The sequence below is a fragment of the Halyomorpha halys genome, unplaced genomic scaffold (genome assembly GCF_000696795.3).
Source record: "Halyomorpha halys isolate HHAL.00 unplaced genomic scaffold, Hhal_1.1 Scaffold269.1, whole genome shotgun sequence".
NCBI classification, from domain to species: domain Eukaryota; kingdom Metazoa; phylum Arthropoda; class Insecta; order Hemiptera; family Pentatomidae; genus Halyomorpha; species Halyomorpha halys.
In genome coordinates, this window is record NW_027112099.1 from 1,418,730 (window position 1) to 1,446,525 (window position 27,796).

General features: G+C 29.8%; 3 protein-coding genes and 1 long non-coding RNA gene across 8 annotated transcripts in view; 2 read left to right on the forward strand and 2 right to left on the reverse strand.

Annotated features, from left to right (window-relative positions):
* Positions 1-5,538, reverse strand: part of LOC106680587 (GTP-binding protein 2) — a 33,742-nt gene extending 28,204 nt beyond the window's left edge. For 3 of the 4 annotated variants that reach the window (XM_014420397.3, XM_014420396.3, XM_014420399.3), the window contains exon 1: positions 5,369-5,538. In XM_014420397.3, the coding sequence (XP_014275883.1) occupies positions 5,369-5,382 (14 nt within the window). In that variant the 5' untranslated portion in view covers positions 5,383-5,538. Of the gene's footprint in view, positions 1-5,131; positions 5,248-5,368 lie in introns of those variants that run through there. The other variant, XM_014420400.3, reaches the window with a different exon arrangement.
* On the forward strand, positions 5,132-13,158 carry RpL4 (ribosomal protein L4). The gene is made up of 8 exons (XM_014420401.3): positions 5,132-5,268; positions 5,533-5,710; positions 7,062-7,307; positions 7,495-7,619; positions 9,723-9,821; positions 11,421-11,692; positions 12,501-12,660; positions 12,909-13,158. The coding sequence occupies exons 1-8, from the start codon at positions 5,266-5,268 to the stop codon at positions 13,116-13,118; spliced, it is 1,293 nt and encodes a 430-aa protein (XP_014275887.1). The 5' UTR covers positions 5,132-5,265; the 3' UTR covers positions 13,119-13,158.
* Positions 13,159-16,906: 3,748 nt separating this feature from the next.
* Positions 16,907-18,865, forward strand: LOC106680596 (uncharacterized). The gene is made up of 2 exons (XR_010844136.1): positions 16,907-17,255; positions 17,337-18,865. It is a non-coding gene; the product is annotated as an uncharacterized lncRNA (long non-coding RNA).
* LOC106680574 (facilitated trehalose transporter Tret1-2 homolog) overlaps positions 17,516-27,796 on the reverse strand; it is a 152,179-nt gene continuing 141,898 nt past the window's right edge. For both annotated transcript variants that reach the window (XM_067050129.1, XM_067050128.1), the window contains 4 exons: positions 23,831-24,024; positions 20,831-21,040; positions 20,051-20,237; positions 17,516-19,001 (listed from right to left, as the gene is read on the reverse strand). In XM_067050129.1, coding sequence (XP_066906230.1) covers positions 18,589-19,001; positions 20,051-20,237; positions 20,831-21,040; positions 23,831-24,024 — 1,004 coding nt within the window. In that variant the 3' untranslated portion in view covers positions 17,516-18,588. The remainder of the gene's footprint in view (positions 19,002-20,050; positions 20,238-20,830; positions 21,041-23,830; positions 24,025-27,796) is intronic.

Sequence of the window (27,796 nt, forward strand, 5' to 3'; positions counted from 1 at the left end):
ATATTGATTTGTCCAGTGTCAAGTGTGATTTGAACCCAAATGTCTTAGGTTTTATATAAATACATAATAATTGACTATGTAATTTCAAATTATGAAGAAGATAATCAGGGTTATGGTCAGAAGAGAACAAAATTAGTTATCAACTATTTATTTTCTGACGTTTTGCCCCACTTTGTAGAGCTTCATCAGGGCTATTCAAGTTGAAAGGTATAGAGACTTTACAAACAGGTCTCATCCCCCAATAATTTGAAAACCGAAATAGTTTGGAGGTTTGGTAACCTATTTCAACTGTTAAAATTGTGATAAAAGATGATTCAAATATCACTCAAAATTTCTAATGAATGCTGTTTAGAGAGGTCAGTTTTTAAAAATTGTTAAGAAAAAGGGGAGATCAATGGAAATACTCCCCAGACATCTGGTAAGTTGGGAAATGTTAGATTTTCCCCTCTCCATTAAGTTGTTGCAACAACTTACCTGTCTATTGGCCAATTCTGTCATTTTATAGTTTCTGTAAAAACATTATTTCTCCGCAGTTAGGTGATTGATTACAACTATATATGTGCTCATAATAATATACTATAGTTCAGATGCATCATTACTCTTTATGGGTTTTATTTTAGACATAAGGGTGGCATTAGATATTGTATAATAATATACAATGGTCATTCTTTCAGGATTGACTTGCCCTATAACTACTGTAGAGGGCCACTTAGGCCAGAACACCAGAGTGGCATATCCAACTCTCCTTTAAGAAAAAGTGAAACCAAAAAAGAAGGGAGTTAACCATGCTCTTCTGGCTCAACTAGGAATATGTAATAAATTATATATAAATATGTGTTGTACAATATATTATATATAATTACACCCATTTCACCAAATAATATGCAAAATATAGTAAATGCTATTTTCAGTAATTTGGTTCATAAATAATAATATCCGTTTAGCCGTTCTTGAGAAATTCTTGTTTTAATCAAGAAATTTGTGCGAAACACAACTGTAATGTAAACAGAAGGCAGACGGTGATTGGTGCTGCTTACATATTGTTCGTTATACCCTGCCCTTTTTCTTCACTTTTCCTAGCAGCTTACTCTCTTGATTATACGCCTTCCTTGAAGGAATAGAATGATTTACTATGTATATATTTTAATATATTGTTGGTAATGGCTCAGTCATCAGCTCAACAGGTACAGTTTTGAACTCTAGGGACAACCATGAAAACTAAATTAATCTCCTCAGTATGTGCCTATCCCATCAGTAATACCAGTAAAAATATTCAACTTTTACCTACTTCAAGCTCATAAAACATTAACATATGCCTGCCAGCAAGCATGTGCCGTGTACATCCAAAATGCATTAACACGATTCCATGACAAAAAGACCTAAGGTTACACTAAATGTAAAGCGAAGGAAGCGCCTTGGGACTTTGAATTTGTTGAACCAACTTTAATAACTTTTGACACGGTGGGACTACAACACTTATCCAAGTTATAATCGAGAGAATTCATCGAAATTCTGTTTAATTGTTGAAACCAAAAATTTGGAGTAGTTGCTGATAATTTAAATTTTAGCAATAAATATTTAATAAATTATGTATAAATAAATATTGTAAAATATATGATATATAATTTCTCCCATTTATTTAATTATCAGAAAAAAAAATTGTTTAATGGCAAATATTCATTGAATGTAAAGTGTAGTAAATGCTATTCTAAAATCCATTCAGTAGTTCTTGAAATATCCTTGTTTCAATCAAGGAATTTTTTTCCTAAGCCTGGAAGAAAGTTCTGGTCCAACCACTGGACAAAGTACCTTCTCCTTCAGTTTCCGACTTTCTAGAAGCCACTAGAAAGATAAGTACACTCTCAACTTAATAATTTTCTCGAACAAAAAGCTCTCCTTAATCCTTTCCCACCCGGTTTTCGGTCTGAACATTCCACTTTATTGAAAATATCTGAAGACCTTCAATCCGCTACAGACAATCATCATATATCAATTTTAGTTATTTTTTATTTTTCGAAAATATTTGACTCAGTTAACCATAAGATCCTCCTCAGCAAACTTCATAATCTTTCCATGTCAAATGGTGTCCTGAAGTGGTTTCCTCTCCTTCCTGTCTCATCTTTTGGGAATGATCACAGTCATGGATCTGAACAAACCTTCTGGCACGAGGTGTTCCTCAAGGGTCCTCACTTTCACCAACTCTTTTTCTATTTATATTAATGATCTTCCTGATTCCATTCACCACACACAATACCACCTATGTGCAGATGATCTTCAAATTTATCTATCCTTCTTATCATATAGTATTAGTAAGCGATAGTATTAACGCATGCTGAAAAAACCAAGGCCATTCTTATTGGTTCTAAGGGCCTCCTTCATTCCATCCCTTGTTACCCCATGCTCTTACTTAACAACCAACCGATTCACTTCTAACATACAATAAAAAACCTTGGAATCACCTTCGACCAATACCTCTCCTGGATTAATCATATTTCCCAAATCGCATGAAAATTCATAACTGTACTTAAACAATTCCAAAGATTTCGTAATTCTATTCCTCAGAACACCCATCAGCTCCTAGTATCTGTAGTATACCTTAGTACCAATAGTGTAAGGAATGGTTTCACATATTGCGAAAATGTTTATAGTAAATCAGTTGAGACAGCAAATTTGTAATAAGTTGAGATCGAAAGTTGTGCAAGTCTTGCAACGTGCTTAGTGGCATTTTGGGTAACAAGGAATGATGAAAAACAAATCGGTCGTTGTACGATTGTGTCGATCGTGTAAGAAATGGTTTCACATGTGAAATAGATTATAGTGAATCGCTTGGGACGGTAAATTTGTGCTTAAAAGAAGGAAGTTGCATATGTTGAGCTTATAAGAATAAGGGGACCCGTTTCGCAGTAGGAAGTGTTTTATTCAAGGGTCTTTTGGCGTCTGTAGTAGGTATGCTAAACGATTCCTCTTTGTTTGTTACTATATTCTGTTAATATAGTGATTAAAGTTCAAAGTACATTGTTTACACGATTATACGAACAAAATGCTTTTGTCCGGTACACCCCGCGTCTATAACGTATTTCATTGGATTGCTGAAGGTTACGTAACATCTGGGGAGGTTGCAGTGAATAAAGCAGGTAAAAGGAAATTTAAAAAAATTAAAATGACTATTTGTTAATTTTTGGCATACAGCAATTCTATTAGCTGATAATAATGACATCACTTAAACTATTCCTATATGAAATTTATTAATGTTTCTAAGTTTCTTCGCTTATACCGAAAGAATTAATTGATAAAGATAATAATTGAGACCAATATCTGTGTTTATATTTTAGATATTGCCTTTTCAAAATTTAATCCTTAGGAAATTAAATGATGCTTTGTTGAACTTATATTATATTCTTATTATTCTGATATATTCTGAGTTACCTTTATTTATAATGTTATTTCAAATATTTATAATATAATGTTCTTAATCATCTATTAATATCTTATAAAACACTGATTCGGGACATTGAAACCAAGTTCCTTGATATTGAAAGCAAAATGGACATTTGGAAAGCTATGTGTAGATAAGATATGCAATCAGCAATTCGATCATTGCAGCATGAAAGACTGATTTAATTTTTGATTCCGTTCTGGAGCTTAAAATTGAAAAAGTCTTCATTCTCAAGGAGAAAGTTCCTGACTGTAACCTTCTCAAGCATTTCCAATCTTCCATAATAGTCTTGGCCCCCTGAGCGATAACAAACCGCGAATAGCTGGGCGGTACGATATCGTGGGCTAGAATTGGAAGCTTGCAGACAGTTTGGGATACCCTCTAAGAGGAAGAGGGGAAGCCAGGGCTTCTAGAAATATACAAGTATACATGTACAAACGGAGATTGTAGTGCACATGTCATTTATTTAATTTTTCTATGTTAAAGAAAGGTGGATACTCCTCTACTACACTCCTCCTTTCTCTTCTGGATCCACCTCTGTTTAGCTCGTAACAATAGAAGGATTAATAGCAGTTTCGTATAGTTGAAGGTGATTAAGCCAATTAATTTATCAATTTGATCAAAAGTGATTAAAGCCAATCGTTTTATTTAAGGCCTATTGTTAAAATAATAATGAGATATCGTAAGCAATCACTAACCACTGATTATACAGCTTCATACATGGAGCATCCGAGTTGATGCTCTTAAAGAAATACTTGGTGAATCACTAAAAGGGGAGCTGATATGATGAAGTTACCTCATTTCAAGAAATCACAAAAATTTTGAAAATCGGTTCTAAACACTGCTTAGAAGTACTAATCTTCTCATACTTGAAACATCTGAGCAAATGACACACCTTTCTTAAACACTTCAACCAAGAAATGGAAAAAATATGAAATGTAAACATAAACATATCATAGCTTTGTCGTTAGATCCAAATTACGAGTATATGAGGCGTTTGATCGTAAAACATGGTAACAGCTTAATATCAACATTCATGTTTTAAGATAACAAATTTCCTAAGGATTATTTCAACAATTAATAAAAAAGCCCTAAAAAAGTCAATGATACCAAAAACTGCAATTCATAAAAATTTCAGTTACCATGTTTTACGATCGAACGCTTAGTAATCAAATTTTCAGCGAAAAGGATTCCATTTGTTAAACCGTAAAAGACAATTAAATTAAATTAGATGGAAAATACAGTTATATTGAATTTTATTACGACTCAGTTTTAAGAGGAAAATTAGTTATGTATGCCAACTAAACAAAGAAGAGCATGAAATAAAATAGTTAATGTATGATTCATACATAACTTTCTATTTCTTATAAATTAATAAATCTAAAAGTTGTGATTAAATATAGAGCTATTAGAAGATAATCTCATGTACCAACGTCCATTTCAGCTAAAGAATGAATTAGCACTACGAACTATAATTTAATAAAGTTAAATTTAGAAGAGGATTTTCATTAGTTCATCTCAGAAGGTTTCCCTTGATAACATCGAAAAGAAAAGTAGCTCTGATTAATTAATTAAACAATGAACATGTTCTATTTATATTGTTAATTACTAAACTATAACATAACTTTTAGATTTTAGTATGAAGTTTTTTCTATTGTTTGAAACATTAAAAAGTTTACTTTTGTCTAAACTGACCTCGTGTCGAAGCGTCAATGAGGATTTCAGTGGCAGTGTAATCTAGTGCTCCTCCATTTACTTCGGAGGTAGGGTACAGTGAATTTAGGTGTTCCCTATAGTAATTTAATTCTGACTGTCCGTAACATTAAATCATGGTAAGGAGTTAATAAACAATTATTTTGTAAATTGAAAGATACTAAATTTTTGTTTTGATCTTGAAATGTTAAAGTAGTAATGAGATTGTTCAATTCTAACCTGATCGTAAGCATCCACGTGTATTCACATTTTTTTGTACTTTTCCAATTTTGTATCTGTTATTGACACTTCATTGCCCAATTTGTTTTGTTTGTAATTGGGTTTATTTAGTAAGTTTAATATTTTTAGGTGCAGTACATTTAATCTTCACATATCGCTTTCAGATTCCCCCGTCTTCTCGGCCACAGGTCACTGTGTACAGTGACAAAAATGAACCAACTGGTGAATTATTGACTCTACCTGCAGTCTTTAATGCTCCAATTAGACCAGATGTTGTCAATTTTGTACATCAGAATATAGCTAAAAATCATAGACAACCTTATGCTGTCAGTGCTGAAGCAGGTACATTGATATTTTGATTTGTAATTTCTCAATACTTTTTATTGTTAAGATTGTTATTTAGTGATTCTGAAGTTACATTCTTCAATGGTCTTTTATGTGGTGTCTATAATTATTTGTATTACTTAGTTCTGGTGATATTTTAAAAATGTTCAAAATTGTAAATAAGAGTTTATGTTTACTCATTTTCTTCAAAATGAATTATTCAATTACTGTTAAATATCTGGAAATTCAATTTTTTATTTATTCGAATACTGCCTGAGCACTTTTCTAATATACTTTCAGTTAGATGTATATTTTGATATGGGTGGTATGCTTTGTTAGTTTCAGCTACAGTTTTCTTTCAGAAACCCCTATCACAATTTTGAATGTCTTGATAATAGTGATGTCAAATTATACTTAGTAAGACATCAACTACTATATACATGCCTGATGCATGGCACATGGCTGTAACCTTACTTTTCATAGTGCACTTATTAGTCAATGAATATGTTATTTTATTATTATTTTTGTGTTTTTTACGAGTATATAACTTTCCCATATAGGTCTTTCAATTACTGATTACTTCTATTTTTAGCATTAACATTGTACTAGCCTAACAAATAATGAATGTGTCTGTGAACCATTTTTGCAAAAGTCATAATCATAGTGTTATAATTTTTCTTCAATTATTTCTTGAATAAAATGTATTATGGACAATTCTGTGTGAATCTTTGTTGTGAAGGTTATTTTTCAAACATCATTTAGGTCAAGAAAAATATTATTTACACAGTTTATTTTGTATATTGATCATCATAATGGCTGTTGAAATTATTACTGTCTTATTGCCTATATCAGATTAGGAACAAAAGTGTACCTACCTTACAATTTTTCATAATATTAATATCTGGGAATCTATTCTGTAATTTTTTTTTACCTTTAATATACATTAAAAGAAAGTTTATTGCTGGTCCCTCATCCTATGCATATTTTAAAACTTTACATGTAAAAACACAATTTTTCATAGTTGATTGTTTGTAGTATGAAATCTTGAATACAGTTACTTCTAAAAACTTATCTTATCAGTAATACCACTGATTTTGTTTTGTTTTTTTGTTAATTTAAATTATTGATATTTTTCATATCTAAATCTGTGAATTTGGAACATGTTATTGAATTATAACTTTAGTTTAATCTATTGCCATTTTAATTGGTATGGTTGTATTTTATTGGTATCTTCTAATTGTTTTTTTACTCTGATATTGCAGTACCTTACATTACATTTTGACCATGTTTAAGGTTTATTATGATGTTCTAACACATTTGAACATAATATACTTTCTTCAGACTAAGCTTTGTTTTGCAATTTTTTTAGGTCATCAGACTTCAGCTGAATCATGGGGAACAGGGCGAGCTGTGGCTCGTATACCCCGTGTAAGGGGTGGTGGTACCCATCGTTCTGGTCAGGGTGCCTTTGGTAATATGTGTAGAGGTGGACGTATGTTTGCTCCCACCAGAGTATGGCGCAGATGGCATCGTAAGGTGAATGTTAATCAAAAGAGGTATGCAATGGTTTCTGCCATTGCAGCTACCGGAGTTCCAGCTCTCGTGATGTCTAAAGGTAGGTTTATTATTTCATTGGTGTTTGGTGGAAAAAGTGGTTATTGTTTTATTTTTTTATTTAGTGCTTATTACTACTTGGTTTTTGTATCATATCAGAAAATAATAAATTTAATTTTGTTTCCATTGGCTTCATTACTAGTTCATCTCCTTAATTGTTATAATTTAATTTTATTATATTTCTCCAGGACACATGGTAAATGAAGTACCAGAAATTCCACTTGTGGTGACTGATAAGATTCAGGAGTATACCAAAACCAAGCAGGCCACAATTTTCTTACATCGTATCAAGGCTTGGTCTGATATTCAGAAGGTAATAACTTGCATGCATATCCATGCTAAGATAAATAGACAGTTACAGTAATCAGACTACTATAAATCTGATATTATTTGGGTAATGCTGTTGTACCACCATGGGGTATCTTAACCTAGTAGTTGTCTGTATTAAATTGTAGTAATTAAATGTGACTAATATTTTGGTGGCTTTTAAGAGAATGATAGAGGTAGTCATTGTTTTAAAGATGGGGATAGAATCTGTAAGATATCTTTGAGATCAAGTTTTTAGAAAGGAATGAGATAAAATAGGGCTTGTAATTGGTATTTTTGCCCTTGAAATTCAATTTTAACATATTTTCTTAGTAAGATATGAGCTGAAAGGGGGACAGTGATATAATTAATCAAAAACTAGTCAATAATTAGAAAAATAGGGTACTGAATTCATAGTCTACCTAAGTACGAAAATGAATGGAGCATAAAGAGTAATAATCAAATTAGATTTTTATGATTTGCTTAGGAATATGGTCATCATGAAGATAAGCTGAAGGTGGTTGGGAACATGTTTGTCGAATGGTCAGTACCATATTAGGCTAAAATTATTGAAAGACATCCATTCAGAAATTAAGTAACAGTATAAATGTTAGATCTTCAGAGGCCAACACCATGGGGCTTCGCAGAAATTTGTGCTTGTCAGAAAGAACATTAAATAATCAAACTTCTTAAAAACCTCCATGATACTTCCTTTAAAGTTGGCTACCCATGTTTAGCCATACTTTATGTCATCTCAGAACCCTGAATGTCAAAGGATATGGAGTGACCAGAGGTATTTTTATTGGAAAAGAATTACTAAGGAAGTTCAGATTCTAAAAGGGCTTCAACACCATTGGAAAAATATGATAAAATTCTTTTATTTAACTCCTAAAATGGGACCCTTTTGAAGATTTGCTTACAGTTTCCAATGCTCTTTAAAAAAAAATTATGATGTATTCCTTATCCAGTTCTGGACATGACTGTAGAGATGACTTGTACACTGGAAAATTAAGTAGGTGTAGATGGTGTGTAAGAAGAATAATTTGATCATGCCTGGAAATTTGTAAATTATGTGTTGTGAAGGACTGATCTGATGGTATAAGTTAGTTTTATATTTTGTTTAAGAAAAGGGACAGATTGAAAATTAGAAATTACAGTTGACTTTTCCTGCTACCAGTGGTATAGAAATCTTAAAATACTGTAATTATTTTTAAAGAACTATTGGGGAAATTAATATTAATAACAGATTACTTCAAAAGAGAAAATGTGATTGATTGAATAACATTGAGGTGTATATTTAGAAAGTCCATTAAACAGAAGCTCATTGACTTTTATGTAGCCTATGGATTTAATCCTTTGATCCACCTCTTGGACACTACGAGAGTACTAGTGCTTGAAAAATTTTAAATGGTTATCAAGTGAGGATTATGGAGCTGATGTTAATGAGACTAGGAGAAATTTTTTCATCAATTATATTTATTCTCCTTGGAAAGATTACTGGCCTATTTGTGTATAAAACAGTAGACTTAGTGAAAAACTAATTTATTGGCTTAGATTGACAATGTCCATCTCAAAAAAACTATTATCTTTGAAAGCTTTAAAATTCTGATTGAATCATGGGCTTGGTGTAAATGGAATAAGGTATGTTATTATTTTTTGTAACATTGTTTTTTGTACCATTATATATATTAAACTATTACTTCATAAGTAACAGTATAGTTTATGACTTCATGATAATATTGCTGTAAATATTAGAATTAACATTGTATGATGTAACATGAACAGCATCATTTATAAAAAAAAATAAGAGTCAGGCAATATTTGGTTTGTCTTTCACCTTTTGAAAATTGTAACTCATTATTCAGGCCCATGATTCAGTTAATAATATAAGGCTGGAATTGTTATTTATTGACATAACAAGGAAATAAGGATAGGATATATTTTTTATCAAAACTTATTTTTAAATGGTAAAGTAGAAATGAAACAAGTAATTCTTTTTAATTCAGGCTGTTAATCTGGCATGTTAGAGAGTATAATATCTCGAGTATTGTCATTTTATATTTTTTTTTAATCTTTCAGGATTATGTTACTAAAAAATATTTGTATTTAGGTTTACAAATCTAAAAGATTTCGTGCTGGTAAAGGTAAAATGCGTAATAGGAGACGCATTCAGCGTAGAGGACCTCTCATCATTTATGGGCAAGATCAAGTATGTTCTTTTTTATTTTATTATTTTCTATCAGTAGACTATATAATATACAGAAGTTAATTTAGATAAATATATTTTTTCTGTCTTATTGATAGTTTTAATTTTATGAATTGAATTAAAATAACTAATGGCTTCTGACTGGAACTGTATGGAGCATGTGTAGTGCGGAGTTTTTACCTCTCAAAACCTGTACTGTGCAAACTCGGGATAGTCAGAAGCAGACCTCTAATAAATATTTCGGATTAGTGATACTGTTCTCTGTGGCTAATGGTTTAATATTGTTCACAATTTTCATTTTCCAGAATTGAAATATTTTTAACAATAATCACTGTGCCTTGATAATTATATGATTTATTTGAACTGGATTTGGTGAATGAAACAATTCTTCCTTTTTCAAATAAAATAATTTATTTCATATAATCAGCAACAATGTTTCGAGAAAATTCCCCATCTTCAGGTTGCTATAAAACCAAATTCAACAAAACCCATAACATGGGCTTACAGCAACACTAAAATATCATATATACTTCACAACTATTTACCTGATAAAAATAACCTATATATAACATGTAATTATCTCCTTTCTTGTCATTCTTGCTAATATATCATAATATTAATGTCATTTAATAAATAAAAACTATTTAACTGTTAATAGTTAAACATTTTAGGAGAATAATTACCTTCCTGAAGGTTATCTTCCATTATGATAACAACAATATAGACTATAAAACACTTTTCTCCTACCTCTATTACCACAAAGATGAACAATAAATTTAAATTAACAATTTTTTTTTTAAAAAACCATTACTTACTAATTTATTAAATAAGACTATTTTCTTTTATAATTATAACTCTTTTTTTTATACAACAAACAAAAATGACTAAATTAATTCTATATTATATAAAACCACATAAAAACTAAAATGTTAATTTATTTATAATATCCATATAATGTGTGCCTAAAGTTCTTGTATCAGTTTTATAATTGATTGCTTTGTCAATGTTTTTCATATTATGTACTGATTCAATTATTTTTCTATTCCTACTATTCTTAACTATATCTAAAATTTCTTTTTTATTAAATTAAATTAAAATACAATTTTATTTAAAGTGTATATTTAATACTATGTTGTGCCAATGCTGTAGTTTTGATATTTTTTATATTTTTACAATTGATCTTATGTTGATCAATTCTTGTTTTTAATTTTTTAGATGTTTCACCTATGTATAGAATTGTGTCATTCACCAAATCCAGTTTAATTCAAAGACTCTTCCAGTAAAAGATCATAAAGTTTATGATTTATTTAGTTAAATCATCAGTTACCTATCAAAAAACCAGTCAACAATCTTTATATAAAAAGTAATATAAACTTATATTAATCCTAAAAAGTAAAAATAAATTAAAGATGAACAAGGTAAAACAAATGAAGTAATTGATAAATAATGAAAGAAAAATTTTATTTTTTTTTAATTATCTATTATTTCTGATTTATTTAAATAACTATAACCTCTTACAACTGGACATTTACTTAACATTTCATTACAAATCTGTAAATAAGAGTGATTTTTACTATCATATTTATTTTTTATTAATTCCAGGGCCTAACTCGTGCTTTCCGTAACATTCCTGGTGTTGATCTTATCAATGTTTCACGATTAAACTTGCTCAAGTTGGCACCTGGTGGTCATGTGGGTAGGTTTGTGATCTGGACCCAATCAGCTTTTGATCAACTTAATGCTCTCTATGGTACATGGAAGAAAAAATCCACTTTAAAAAAGGATTACAACCTGCCCATGCCCAAGATGGTAAATACTGATTTGTCTCGACTTTTCAAGTCTGAAGAAATCAAGAGTGTCCTTAAAGCTCCAAGGTGAGTTTTTCAGTTTAAGTCTTAAGTTGAAATGTTTATTTAACGCAAAAAAAAAAAAAAAAAACTGTTGTTTCCTTTATCTTTTTTGAAAACTTTCACTTTTTCACCCCGCACTAAGGATTCTAGAACAAGTATGAGTCAGAAAATCTCGGTCACTAAAAGGCAACAAACATATGTTTCAGGGTTTGGGTACATGAGGTTCACTGTGATTTTTCTCTCATTTTAGTCTTATGTCAATTTTGCTAAATTGTCTTCAGCTGTTGTTATGCTTGGAGAAAAATTTTTTTTTTTTTTTTATTCTTTACTATTAATAAATTTGATATGAAGTAATGGACTTCTTTATTTTGTATTAGATAATTCAAAGAGAAAAGCAAAAAAATACAAGTGATTGTTTTTAGTATTTTAATATAAATTAACATATATTTGATGATTGTAGGTACCTCCTATGCCCTACATTTTATTCTCTCAAATGATACCTTAAACCTCTGTTAACAAAATATCAGTTTTGTTTCCCATCCCAATCCTTAACCCCTTATATCTAGTTTTATATATTTTTTCTCCATTTTTTATATTTTTGATTGTAAAATTTATACCTCTTGTATCAATCAACTAATATTGTTGATAAACTCATACATTTTAAATTGAAGGAAACGTTCTAACATATATAAATCAGTTAAAGGAATATCAAAATCACTCGTAATTTCAATATGAATTTTAAACTTTTATTTGATCCCTTCTGTATCTAGTTGTCTGTTAAATTGTACTGAACATCTATTTTGTTATTACTAGTGAGTTTCATGTTTTATAGGAAGACCATTGTCAGGAGGGTTAGGAAACTGAACCCATTGAGGAATACTCGAGCAATGCTGAAGCTCAACCCATTTGCTGCTGTTCTGAAGAGGAAGGCTGTCCTTGCTGACAGGAAACTTAAGCTTGAGAGGGCTATTGAGAGATCAAAGAAGGAAGGAGTATGTTACTTATTTTTTAAAAATTTTGTTTTATAAATATTTTTCTGAATATGAAATTCAACATTACTACCAAGTGTATTGTTTTATTTTCTTCAAATCAGAAATTTGAGAAGAATTAGATTTGATATTAATTACTTTTATTAAATTGATAATTATGGATTCATTTAATAATATTCTTTAACTTAGTGGTATAATATAATTTTATTTTAAGATTGCTTATATTTAACTGGTACTTTTTTATTTTTTAGATTGAGCTTACCCCTCATCAGAAGAGGTATGTTGCTATGCTCGAGCGAAGGAAAGCTCAGATCAAAGCTGCCAAGGCTGCTAAGCCCAAGAAGGTGAAGAAGCCTAAGGCTGATAAACCTGCTGCTACTGAAGCAAAGAAAGCTACTGTGACTAAAAAGCCAGCAAAAAAAGCAACAACAGCTGTTGCTCCCAAACCTACCAAGAAATGAGTTAAATGTTAATAAAGTTGGTTGAGTTTGGTTTTTAAAAGTGTTCTTTTTTTATTTTTAATTTCCCCATTAAATGGTTTTACAATTCCTACAAAAATTGGTCTTTTGACTTTTTTTCCCTGACTTTTTTTCTCCTTTCCAATCGATAATTTTCTTTTCACGAAAAGATTGAATTGTAAACAATAGTTGCTACATATCTTTTTATACAAATTAATCAATCTTAAATCTATTTTGATTAGTACAAAAAGGAAGGAACATTTTCTATATTTCATTTCTTCAGCATTTTTTAGTTCATGTCTACCATCTGAATATGTTTTTGACAGATCACAATCAGTGCAATGAATACAAATCAATGCTCACTATTTTTACTTGTTTATGAAATTAATTATTAAGGAAAATATTGCCATAATGAAAAATATTGAATTCTAGTTTTCAGTAGAAATTTTTCAATGTTCCTTAGTCTAAATAACCAAATTTCACAAAATGGTTCATTTATATGAACAACATAGCTCAAAAATGTAAAGTAAGAAGCAAATGAAGATGCATATGCTTAAGGTATTACAGCAGCTTTTTTGTTAAATCAACATTTTTTATTTTTTTTATTTAATTTTATACCAGATCAGCCTGGTGGGCCTTACATGATTGATATAACCATTACATTATATATTTTTTTATAAAAGTTGATTATGGGGAGTATAGTCTCATACAAAAAACAACCCTAACTATATACAATGTTATAATTAAAATAAATAGATAAGAATAATGCTTCTTAATAAAAGATAAGTAAAATTAATTACAAAAAATAATGATAATTGTACACTGACAAAACAAACAATTGCCCTCTAATGGTAAAAAGAAACAAGTTAATTTGAAAAGGGATGAAATAAGTAAAATAGAGGTAATGTGACTAATCTTTAATTTTGTTTATTTAAAATAAATAGTATTAGTATATAGTTTGCATACAAATGAACTATGATGAAATTTAATCATTATCTAAAAAAGAAATATTTTTATATTGCTAAGAAAGCTCCATAATTGAGAAGGATGATTAGTATTGAAAGAAACATGTTATAATACATATTAAGGCAGCAGACACTGCAACAATTTTGGTGATATAGATATATGAGGAAATTAAGGTCAGGAATTTCTTGTTATTTCTCAATTTCAAGATAGCTTAGCTCATGTTTCCTGTCAAAAACTTAAAAAGTAAGAATTTACTAAGCTATTATACTTCCTAGTGTTCTGGAAGGATAAGAAATGTGGCTTCTTCCATTAAGGGAGGAATAAGAAAAAAGATTTTCATAAATAAATACTGTGAAAATGTTCAGCCTGAAGATAAATAAATTAACCAAAGAATTTAGAAGGCTATAAACCGACAAATTGTGGGAACTGCATCTGGTGAAAATGGTTGAGTAGTAAACATACTTCTAAAAAGTTAAATACTAATTCTTGATCCTGGTCCTGAGGGGTAGACTGAAACATGGTAGGATTGTGTCAAGATTGATCTTGTGGATTTGGGTTGTTATGGGCGTCACGGAGTAGGTTTGTCTAGAAAATGATTGTTAGGATCGGCATCGAACCTTCGGCTTCACTAAGCCTTTTATTGTTAAAACTTATAATATTAAAATACAAATATTTAAAAAAATGTAGATGATCCATTTTCTCGTTAAATAGAATGAGTTGACTAGGGACTATTTTAATTACAATATCATTTATTGTAAATATGATAGTTTATTATTTTGTAAATATAAATATCCTGCTGCTTTGCTTTGTTCATGGCACACATCTAGCAAAAAAGTTTTTTTCTTTTTCTTATAACATAGATTTTAAAATAGGCAGGGATTACCATACTAGTTTTGGGAGTCTGTTGGAGGGAATGGGAAATATGTCTATTCAAAATAAAATTAATTTTTTTTCTTTTATCAGATGTATAACTATCAAAGCAATGCAGTTCTCTTTGGTGATGAAGTGTGTTCTTTTCATATTTTTTTTATTACCTTCACAATTGGTTCTGGCAAGAATATGCTTTGGTTTTTACCCTTTTTTTTTTTTTTTTTTAATAATTCCATCTATATTGTTTCCTCTCTTGGAGTCTTTAATGAACTTATCCCAGAAAAGCTTTTATTCTTAATAACAATCAGTCCTTTGCCAATTTATACACAATATTTTTATGACTATGAGTGGACAAGTCATGTAATTTATCTCCAGAACAATATACTTTAGAAACTGGTCATCAATTTAGAATTTGTTAAAACTAATTGTCAGATAGAAAATATTTTTCATTTCATTACTTATTACATCATTTTGGTTTTTTATTTTCAGTAATGAACCTTTGTACCAAAATGTAACACTCTCCCTATAAAATTTAAGGTTACGCTTTACTTTATAAATTTGACACCAGTCACAGGCCACTTCACCATGATCCTCAGAACACCTTATTTTTTGGTTGGGTTGGTGATTCCAAAATATTTTTTATTGTTACTGTTATAATAAATATTTATTATAACAAAACCGTTGTAGGATTTTTTTGTTTTCCTAGAATAATGTATTAATGCAAGTTGACACTTTCAAATAAATTGAGAGGTGAAGATAATTAATTCATATAACATTAGTATATTTTGTATTAATTGTTATAGTTAATATTATAGAATGAAAGTATGAAAAACCTCCAAGTCTTTAGTGATACCTTGATCCATGTATTTTGTGTTCTGTGGTAGAAATTGGAATAGCACAAATAATATGCATTATCACAGAACACATGATTTTTTGGTAATACCAACTACTATTCTACTAATAGAAAATCCTTTTTATTTATTTTACAATGTTAAGATTCATTTGATGTAGTGAAAGGAATAGTGTAAGTCAATATATTATTTTGAGAGTACTGCAGACAAATCTGCAATTTAAAATTTATAATATATTTAGTGAAAATTGATTTATTATCAGTTCATCTATCTTTTTTTGTGAAATTTCATTAAAAAAAAATGTTTTTAGGGGGCTTAATTGAGGCATACCACTTTTCCTAACAAGTGTTATAAATTTAATGAGATTTTTCAAAGGAGAAAGTGGTATATCTCTGAGATACTCCACTTGTCTTTTACACATACGACATATTAATATTAGGTCAAATTGAATGTTTAATCTTATATATATATATATATATTTTTTTTTTTTAAGCAATTACAATATTATTATGTAAACCTCTACCATGGAAGTCTTGAGTTTATAAATTAAAATCGGTGAAATAATTTTGCCTTTAAAATTATAAAATAAATTCTGTTATTCAGAAAGTGATATTTTCAAAATAAGAATTATATCTATTTTATTATTATTTTTTTTAAATTTGTTCAAAGAGAGAAAGTTGAAAAGAATTGTTGATATATAAAAAATATTTTAGAACAGTAATCTTAATTTATCATCAAAGTAGAACTGTAATTATTCTGTTCATGAAAACCAAATTTAAACAGAATCTATGGATTAGAGAGCATATATTTATTTTTTTAATTCAATTTGAACCTACTTCATGTGAGATTTTCTTAACTGTGTTAAAATCTAGGGTTACATTAAATTTGAAAAGCTCAAATCAAATAAAATGAAATAACAGGGTCACTTTGATAAAATACACATACACAACCAAAGAAGAAAAATAGGCAGGTTGCATTATCATTTATACTAAGAACTATAGAGGCTTCTAATATATGATGAATTAATTGTTATTCTTAGGGCACAGGACCATTGGCATTGCCATCACCTGGCTTATTAAGATGCAAGCAGTGGTATCACTTATGATGATCTAGCCTCAGGCTCACCCATGAAGGAAATAACCTGACCATGAAAGTTTGTTCACAGGAAATGCATGGATGCATGTTTGGGGTTGTAGTTATACAAGTCATAACTTGGATACTAGTCAGTGCTCTACTATTTTATCGAGGAATTAACAACCTGTGGAAGGCACAACCTCAGGTCAATATCACAACATGGAATACAACATTAATCCAATCAGAAGATCCTACAATGAAAGGGTACACTGCTGGTGTTATCATATTGATAATTGCATCGATCATGATAGTCATAGGTCCAACGTTTATAATTGTTGTTGTTGTTGAAAAATGTTACAGGAAGCGTAAATTCAAGAAGGTATGTTCATATTTTTCTAAAATATAAAATGTTTCATAGTGATAATTTTATTTTTAAATTAAAAAATATTTTAATCCACAGTTGCCTCAAGAAGATTTACCTCCAAAATATGAAGATGTAGTTCTGCAGGAAATGGCTCCTCGTTATTCATCATTATTTTTAAACAATGAAAGAGTAGAGTGAAAATGTAGAGGCAGAAAAGACTTATTTTCAGAAAATACCTACTAATTATTGTTAAAATAAAGGAAAAATAAAAGGTATTCTATAAAATTTAAAACAAACAGTATTTATTCTGTATTGTAAAATACAAAATACAAATTTATCTTTATAAAAAAAAATTAAATACTTAAAAATAATTGTTACTTAGTATTCTTATATTTTTAAATACATCTGTAAAAAAAATAATCACTTATCTTCTCGCTTTGGTTGCTGTCTTAAGAAATGTTATATAATACTAATCATATGAGAATCATTCCAGATGTTTCTATCATATCAATTTGGAAGAAAATCTGGTTCCATTAAAGGCAACAATTTCTTTATTAAACAAAAATGCAGAAAGCTTGTACTATATTTATAACTATAGCATTATGTAGGAATAACATAATATGGCTGACTACCTTTAGCCAATTGACTCAATTCAAGATCATTCAATAATTAACTTTAAGCTATATTTGACACTATTAATTATTTACATTAATGGAAGTTTTTTTTTTAAAACAGCTAAAATTTCAAGCTTATCTTTAAGTTTACATTACACTGGTTGTCTATCTAAAATGCATCAAAATAAAGACCAGAGATGTAAATATGACGATAGTTTGTAATTAAATATCACAATAATTATCATGGCTTCATCTTATACATAATTATATAAAGCTATGAAATAAAATAACTACCAAGAAATGAAATGAATTTATATGGCTCATAGGAAGATATCATTTGAACAAAAACTTTTTTTAATGATCTGATCATCATGTATGAGAAAGTTAATCCAGTCCAACATCAGTATAAGTAAACTAAAATAAAAATGACCTATGGTCTCAGTAAAACATCACCAATGGCAAAGAAAATTCTAAAATAAACGTTTAAATTTTTAAAAAAACAACTAAAGTAGCCTATTAAGTATCTTAATCAAATTGAATTTACAAATAAAAGAATAATTAACAGTTAACATTTTAATTTCTTTCTTTGTATTATTTTATTTAATTTTTTTATCACATTTGTAAGTTTTCTCTCTTCTCAATTTTAAGGATTAGAGAATCTGAGATTTTAAAAATGGATATTATTTACCCATTGAAAATTGTATAAAAAATATTGTACATTTACTTATGTTTAATTACACAACATTATTTCTGTTATTGTTGGTAGGAGAACGAGTTTTCTTCTTTTTCTTTTGCATTATATAAATAGTATTATTGTTGAAATAGTCCTGAATCTCATAGAGCATTTTCTTGTGGGTCTCAGGAAGGAAAATGAATACAAATAAAACTGAAAGCAATGACATTCCAGCGAAGAACCACTGAACTCCATAAGAACCTCCGAGAAGGTCAGGAAGTTCCCTATATATCTGAAGTGCTGAGAACATTATAACATGTGCTAAGGAGACAATGAAACCTTGTGAAAATCCTCTTATCTCCATTGGGAACAGTTCTGCTGTCATAGTCCAAGGGATACTCATCAGACCAATAACACTGAGCGACATGTACAATAAGATGCAAACTACAGGAATAATGCTATGCTCAATTACGCCTGAAAAAAAAATGATAATAAACATTATTAAAACAAAACTGTTTTCTTTCTCTGAACAGGACTATTTGTTAACAGGACATCACATTATCAAAAAGTACAACAGCAACTAAATATACAATTAAAAAAAAAAAGTATATTGAATAATAACCAGTACTTTATCCTCTGACTATCTGTTATAAAGTAAAAGAAAATATCAAAACATGAAATATATGAGTTTACAATATCGATGATAGTTAGAGCTCCAACTTCAACTATCTTGTGACTGGAGCAATGGCAGTTCAAAACCGGCCTGGAGGGGTTGACTTTTATTTCTGTGGTGGTCCCAGGAAATGAAAACTTGACTCCCCAATAGGGTTAGAATAAAGAGGTATCCTGTAGATAATTTTAATTTCTGAACAACAGAAATAAACAACATACTAATTAATCTCATTTCATTTAATATTTGAAAAGTAAAAAACATTTTTTTTTTTTCAAATGTTAAACAGGTAATTTTGATTGGCAAAATCATGAATTATTCCCCCTCTTCCCTCCCCATCTTAAAGTCTATTTCTTTAAGTACATCATCTTCTCTGGATATCAGTGATAAACTGCTCAATCTTGAAGCAATAATACTTCTTAGTTCATTTCTGATTTTATTTTATTTATCGATCAGGAGAATCAAAGATCCCTGGAACCAGGCCCTGGGGGTAAAGTTGTCACCGGGAACAGGGCTAAATTGACTAGAAAACTTCACCCGAATAAGTTTCTGGTTTTTATAAGGTTTTTTTTTATCTCTAACTCACCAATTAGATATAGAAAATTACTCATTCATACATTTTTTCCCCAAGAATATTTTATTTCTTCTAATTTAATTTAATTTATTGAAATATCCAAAGTTTTTACATTCAAATTATTTAATTTTTATTTTTGTATTCATGTATAAAGTTGAACAAAGCGTACATGGCATAAGTTAGACACTTCTGCCTGCATAAGCTTATTATCAAGATGAAAAAAGAAATATAAAAATAAATTAATTATATATTGAACATTTAGTAACTGAATTTACTAACCTGTGGCTATTTGCCATGTATAGTAACCTGATATTGACAAAACAATAGCCATTCCTGTCCCACTACACATGCATAATGTTCTCCTTCCAAACTTTTTCAATAACACGCTGGTCAGGAGTCCAATTAACATCCTGATTAAACCGATGAGAATAGTAGACACATAAGGATTAAATCCACTCTTAACTTCCTGTAAAGTAAAAACCATAAATATATTTTGAAACCATTAATCAAAACAAAGAATACAAAAATCGAAACAGTATAAATAAAATGCTTGATAAAAAATAACTAACTTTTAAAATTTTTGGCAAGTTTCTTTTTTTATCTTTAGAATGACAATCAATGAATACTTCTAACACAAATTATATGTTTCCAAAAATTATATATATTTGTTAAGATTTAAAATAGATTAGAAAAATATAATTAACATTAACTAAATCCAATTCTTTTCATTTTACAACAAAAAACAAACCACAGTTTCCTCTATACCACTGTTTGACTTAAGCTCTTGTGAGATTAAAATTGTAGAAATAGCTTATAAAATAGAATTTCACAATATGTCAGTTTTTTCTTTATTCCATATATACTAGGGTTCAATTATCACATAAATTATAATAATGTTGAGAAAGTAAATAACATTTTTTTTTTTAAATGAATTATTGAACAACAAAGAATTTTATGTAGATTAACCTATTTTATATTTTTATGAACTAGTTTCACAGGTTATACAACAAACAGAAAAAAAACTGAGTTATTTTTAAAATATTAATTATTTTAACTCACTTCAAAGAAAGTCACAGCATAGAAAATAGTGATATAAATGCCAGCATATTGTTGGAAGAAGAAGAGAAAAATGAGAATAAACAGTGGTTTATAACCAGTAGGCTTTGAATATCCTTTAATAATAGTCATGAACATAGATGTCGGTTCTGCTGGTTTTTTCGAATTTACTTCTCTTTGCATTTGGGCCAGTTGTTTCTCTGGAAGTCCTTGCTGGAAAAAAAAGAAATTATCGTTTTGTTATAAATTTAGAAATCATTCTGTAACTACTAATTTATTTCCATATCTGCAGTTTCCAACCTTTAAACTGCTAGTCATTCCTAAAAAAAAATATTTTTTGCAGTGCACCCCTTCCTTTTTATATATTGTAATATCCTCTTTTTTAAGTAAATTGTTATTTTTTATATATAAAATGGTTTTTAATATGTTTTTATGTTATATATCAGTATCAGTATTGCTTATTCATTGTATTAAATCAAAAAATCAAGCTGAACAATTTTGTTCAGTCAAATATGGAGTGGAAAAGATCGTTAGAAAAGCCAAGATGGTGGCACCAGTCCGAAATCCGTGGAATCGCGGCCATGTAGAGCAGATTCAAATATTTTAAAAACTTTATTTAACTTCCCATCATAATTGTAGTTATAGTAAATTTAAGAAAAAATAAAAGTTAAGAATAAGTATTAAAGGAAATCATTAGAAAAAACTCAAAATCGTAGTGCTACAATCGATATTGAGAATGAACGCCTTTAGAAGGGGAAGGAAAAGCTTGGTATTTGGAGGACTTGTGGTTTAGGCAGAGAGGGATGACAGCTCCTGGATGGATGGAGGTCCTGATCATCCTTTGTTTCTCTTCCTGGTATACATCTTTTAAAAGGAATACATCTAGAATCATCCAAAAAGTTAAAGTGACTCTTTGTTTTGGATCGCCAAGAGTTTATTTGAGTGTTGAAAACTGTTAGAGGACCAAGGCTTTGTTTAGTCAGTGTTTGTTTGCTGAAAGATTGTTTACAGTCAATGTTTGTTTGTTAAAATAGAAGACGTCAAAAAATCATTCATCAAAGAAGAAAAATTGGTTAGCGTTGCTCAACATATAATTAAGTATAATTATAAAAGTGTTATTAAAGATAAGTGTTCTGATTGCCTAGAAACCTGCCCTGAGATTAAGAGTCTAAAATGTTATAAAATTTAAATAAAATTCTACTATTGATTTAATATTTGAACCCAAGCTATACTTAAGAAATGAGAATAAGTAAAAACTATCAATTTTCCCTTTTATTTATTTTAAATATTTTTTTTAATATTACAATATATAATATAGATACACTTCAAATAATAATTTTATACCAAAAAAAAAAAAAGTGAAAAATTAATAGAATAATAACAAGGTTTATTATTTATTTTTATAATGAAGTACTGATTAAACTACATCAAAATGAAATGAGAGAGGTATTGGTTCCTTATCGGCATAAAGTTTATAAAATTTTTGGGGAAAATATGGAGATTGCCACTTGTAATTTGTTTTCAAATATGAACCTGGTTTGATCAGCCACTGCCAAAAAAGTTCCATAAATAAAATGTTATTAACAGTAAAGGCATTTTCATAGCTTTGCATTACAAAGATTTATATGCTTCACTAACATTCACCTAAAATTGAATTATGATCTTGTTTTGTTTCATTTAGGTATCGTATAATAATTCAATCAATTTTTCTTTATCAATAACTGTCATCTCGAATTCGTCTTCTTCATTGTCTATAAATAGATACTTGATAAAATCAGCACTCAACTATCCAAGAATAACAGCTATATTTTCCTATGCATTCTAAAAAGAACAGCACCTAGTATAATAATAGACAATTTAATGGCTTGGCTTGGGGAAAGAAGATCACAAATATGAAAATGATTACAATTTTGTGAAAAATGGTCCTTTATTTCTCTATAAAGCTATTTAATTTTGTTCATTTGTCAAACAACATAATTCCATCATTTTTACCTACTATATTATGGCATATGAGTTATAGTAACATTAAATAGGAATTGCAGAATTTTACAAAACTCCTCTACAGGAACACTTTTCATCTTGAGTTTGTCATGTTTTCATAGCAGAACAATGCCTTGAGTATTAGACATGAAAAAGCAAAAAAATTAAAAAAAAAAACTGTAAAAAACAAAAACAAACTGACAATAGGTTTTAATAAAACTCTTTAAGAATAATGCAAAGGGTTCATAAATTGTACCCAATTGAGGAAACTCCTATCAAAATCAATATATCCACGTTAGGGAAGTTATTATTTAAAAGTTATAACAGGAGCTTATGTAGATAAGATTATTTTTTATTCAAAATGTTGATTTTTAAAACCTATTTGATGAAGGAAACTTAAAATTTTGAAATGAACAAACTATAGAAATAAAACAAACTTTTGGTGTAGAATCTTAATTTGTCAAAAAAATCTTTACTTTTCAGAATTGGATTTATTAAATGTTGATAGTAAAATCCTTAATCATTCCTATCACACATTTTAAAAAGATAAAAACAAATACAAAGTAAAATGATGGAATTATTTTTTGGGACAGTTTCCACTGATAGAGTAGTAAATAATTGTTCCTTGTCCTTTACATACAGGTGAAAAATATTAATGCAGTCAGGGAACAAACAAATGTTTTCCATCTCAATGGCAGACAAAAGTTCATCTGTGATTTTGTTTCTTGATATCCATACAAAGGTGAAAATGGGGAACATTTATTCCCTACTCAATGCTGACAAACAATTGTTTCCACGTGTTTAGGGGGCTGACGGGACCTAAATATATATTTTTAAAAAGATGAACAAAAGTTCAAATTTTTTGTTCCATTTTTCTCAAGGCTATATTTGTGGACTTAATTCAGATTAAAAATATATATCATGTAGTAAATTTCTGATGTTGATCAACCATTATGTTCACATTAGAAACACAATTATAATTTAGGCAGAAAAACAGGAAAATAATTTAAATGTTTAACTGACCTCAGTTTCTTTCCTAGCTAAGAACTGGAGTGCTTTGAGAGCTTCCTCAGTTCTACCTTTTGAGCAAAGCCACAATGGGCTCTCAGGTGACCAAAAAAACATTAGCAAAACTGGAATGGCACAGTAAAGAATGCCTGTCCAAGCAACTATCCTCCATGGTAACAATGCTCCTTTAATATATACAAATAACATTCCTGAAATGAGATATAAAACATCAATTATAGTTAAAAGTAACACTTCATTCTTTAGGAAACAACTTATTCAACAGAAAAAGTGAAACAAATTAACCATATTCAGTTTCAAATAAATTTGAATCTTACATATTGTACCCTCAATCCAATACTAATATATCACAAAACAATGCATTTTCAAGTAAGTTATTACTTATTTTAATATTAACGTAAATCATTGTGAACCAATATCTAAGAGTTTAATTAAATATCAATAAAAATGACTTTTAAGATAAAGTTGAAAATCTATTTTCTCAAAAGTCAGATTTTGAATTGTGTTGGTACTGCATAGAGAGTGCAATTTCCTATTATTATTTAACAGAAAATGTTTATTTTAAGTTCATATTTTTAGTAAAAATCAATGGAAATTTGATTTATACTTCTATTTACAAATTAAAACTGGTAACAAGAAATAGCATAATTTTGAATGGTTCCAACATAGGAAGTAAAAAAATGTTCTTATTTTATAATTAAAACATAAAGCAAGATATCCTGTAAAAAAATAAAACATTCTTATAAGTTTTGAAATGAAATGAAAAATAGTTTATTATTCTGGGACTAGGTCCCTTTAGAACAATTATAATGTGTGGCCACACTTAATTATAACTTATATACAGATAGAAAAAAAATGTATTAATTAAAAAACTAACTGACTAAGCAAATACAAAACAAAAAGTTAATTACAAAATACTGTACTATTATAATAATGGGTCAGATTGGTGAAGCAAAAGGTAGTGAAATATAAGAGATTTAAACGAGGAAAGAATTAGTACATAATGTATGTTAGAGGGAATGGAGTTCCAAAGATATGCAGCTTGAGTAAAAATTGATTTATCAAACGAAGCAGTTCGGTGAGATTTGAGGTTTTATTCAATGGACGAACAAGTGTGGTTTTCCAGGCAGAAGGGTAAATGGAACTTTGGAGAGAGAAATTATAGATGTGATAGAGGATAGGAAAAATAGAAGCTAAAGAAGCTTTAATCAACTTAACTGGGATATTATGGGGTCCATAGTCATTGGTGTGTGATTTTTGAATGGAGTTAAGGATGTGTAAGGATGTCATCTATGGGAGAAGAAGAAGTGGTTGGAATTAAATATGTAATGACTAATCGCCAGTGGTGTACAGGGGTTGAAGAGAAGGAGACAAAATGAGAGTTGAGGTTATTGGCGGAAACAGAGAGAGATTGAGTTTGAAAAGGTTTACCCAAGGACAGTTTGTGAAGAATTGCCCATTTTTCTTTGGAATTAGAAGTTCTTGACAGAGTTTGATGGAAATGAAGAGATTTTGCACGCCGTATTGAGGCTTGGGTACTGTTCCATACTTGTTTAAAGAAGGCATAATCTTCTAGGAACTGGGTGGGTCGAAATCTTCACCTTGCCACATCTCTTTGTCTCTATGCTCCTTCAGAGCGGGAGTCAACAAGGGTGGCGAGGGATGTCGGATTGTCTTTGTTAACTGAGGAGCATAGTGGTCAAGAATAGTGTGAAGAGAATTGGTTAGGATTTCTACCATAGAATCTACGGAATTTGATGAGTAAATAGGATCCCACTGGATAGCGTCTAGATCAGGCATTAGTGTTTCGGAGGAGAAGGATTTTAGGTTTCAGAAGGAAATAGTTCGGGGGGAAAAAAATGGAGTGGGAATGTTGTAAGACACCTGAATAAGGTCATGGGTTGATAGAAAAGGAACAGAATGCTGAGATGGATAGTTTATTAGGAGAATCAATGATGAATAAATCAAGTAAGAAGTTAGAAAACTGGGTATGATGGGTGGGGTTGTAAGGAACTACGTAGAGGTTGATGGAGTAGAGCAGATTTAAAAGGTAGGTCTGGTCAGAGGTAGCGGACAAAAGGTTGGTATTGAAATCTCCAGATAAACTATATAAGGATAGGAAGGTATAAGATTGTAAAATGTGGTCTCAAATATTTCGTCATAGGGTACCTTAGGAGGGCAATAAATGACACCAAAGAGAGAGGTAGATGAAATGATGGAAATCTAGACAAAAAGATATAGGATAATTTTAGATTTGAGACTGTCATGAATATAGAGACCTACACCACCACCTGCTCTGTCAACTCTGTCATGACGGAGCAGGGGATAGTTGGGTAAGGATACTTGAGAGGACGTGATGGAGGGTTGATGAGGCTGAAGCCAGGTTTCAGAGACAGCGATCAGGTGATAAAAGTTATGGGGCTAAAAATCATGGAATTGATCAATGAGCTAGGAGTGACTGTGCGTTGATGTGACATGTTATAAGAATATTGGTCATGGGGAAAAAAGAAGGATTAGTTAACAGAAAAGATGGGTTAAAAATGGGATCATTACACCACATATTAATAAATGAAATATAAAAATATAAGCCTATAAGTAAAAGTTTAATGAAAAACTAACTGATAAATTAAGAAAATAACAAATAACAGGAAAAATAAGATTGAAACTTAGATGAAATGAGAGATTGTGGTAATCAATTAAAACAGTTATGTGAAAAATAAAAATACTAATCTTCAAGTGAAGTAAAAAAAAAAAAATTATGATCAATGATAAAAATATCGAAATAATACTCAAATGAATACAAAATGAGGAAAATTAAGTTAAGTAAGAACTATTATTTAACTGAAGAATAAAGTAAGTTTGATCATAAATTGAAAGCATTCTAAATAATTAAAAAATAAAATATTAAACTCTTTGTGAAAAATAAATAAATTTCTTTTCATTATTTAAACAAACAAAACAAAGTGAATTTAAGTAAAAATATTTGTTCAAAATATGTATAATAAAAGCACACTAAAATAATACAGGAAGGAAACAGTTAATTTTACAATTGAATACGTCTAAATCCTCTTTTGCATTTACATGAATGAAGGGAAGATCATCATTACACTGACATTTGACTCGACCTCCAGCAAACCAAACATACAGTTCAGACGTGTGCTCTTCGGATCTTCATCATTACACTGACATTTGACTCGACCTCCAGCAAACCAAACATACTATATTTTGCCTGCAGCCCTCTTTTGCCTCGCCAGCCAATACAGATGTCGGTTTCCTTGAATCATTTCTTCACCGATGTGGATTCTTTCGCCACTGTCCCAGCCGAGGTGTCAAGTAGAGAAATCCCTTTTAACTTTCCGCAGCCTTATCACTTCATCACACACCGCCCAGCGAAAAAACTTAACTAGGATCGGTAGTGGGCGGGAGTCCTCTTCTCTGCACCTTTTCCTGTCGACGAAGTCCAGGTCTTCAGGCTCGAGCTTAATATCAAGGGCCACACCGATAGAGCGAACTATGCCCTCAGTGGTTTCTCCCGCTTTATTAGAGACACCCCTTATTTCCAGAGTTTTGCTTAGATTATCCTGCTCAACACGATTTAGTTTAGCCTCTAAATTTTTAATTTGATATTTTAATGCTTGGTTGTCATTCGAAATTTCCAGAATAAGTTTTTCTTGTTTAGCAGCATAATTCTCCATTTTTTTCAAGCGCTTGCCATTTTCGAAAGTGATATCCCCTTGCTTTCCTAGAGTGCTTTTGACCTCCTTAATATCTTCTTTAATTTTTACCATTTCTAGTAATATGGTAGCGATGTTCTCCCCCATTTTATCCCCAAATTTACCTTGAGGACGTACAGGAAGGACATACCCATTTTTTTTCTATTTTACAACATTTTCTTTCTCTGTAAGAGCACAGTAATTACCATAATAAGTTATTTGCTGTTTTGGTGGCTGGCCTTAGTATTTT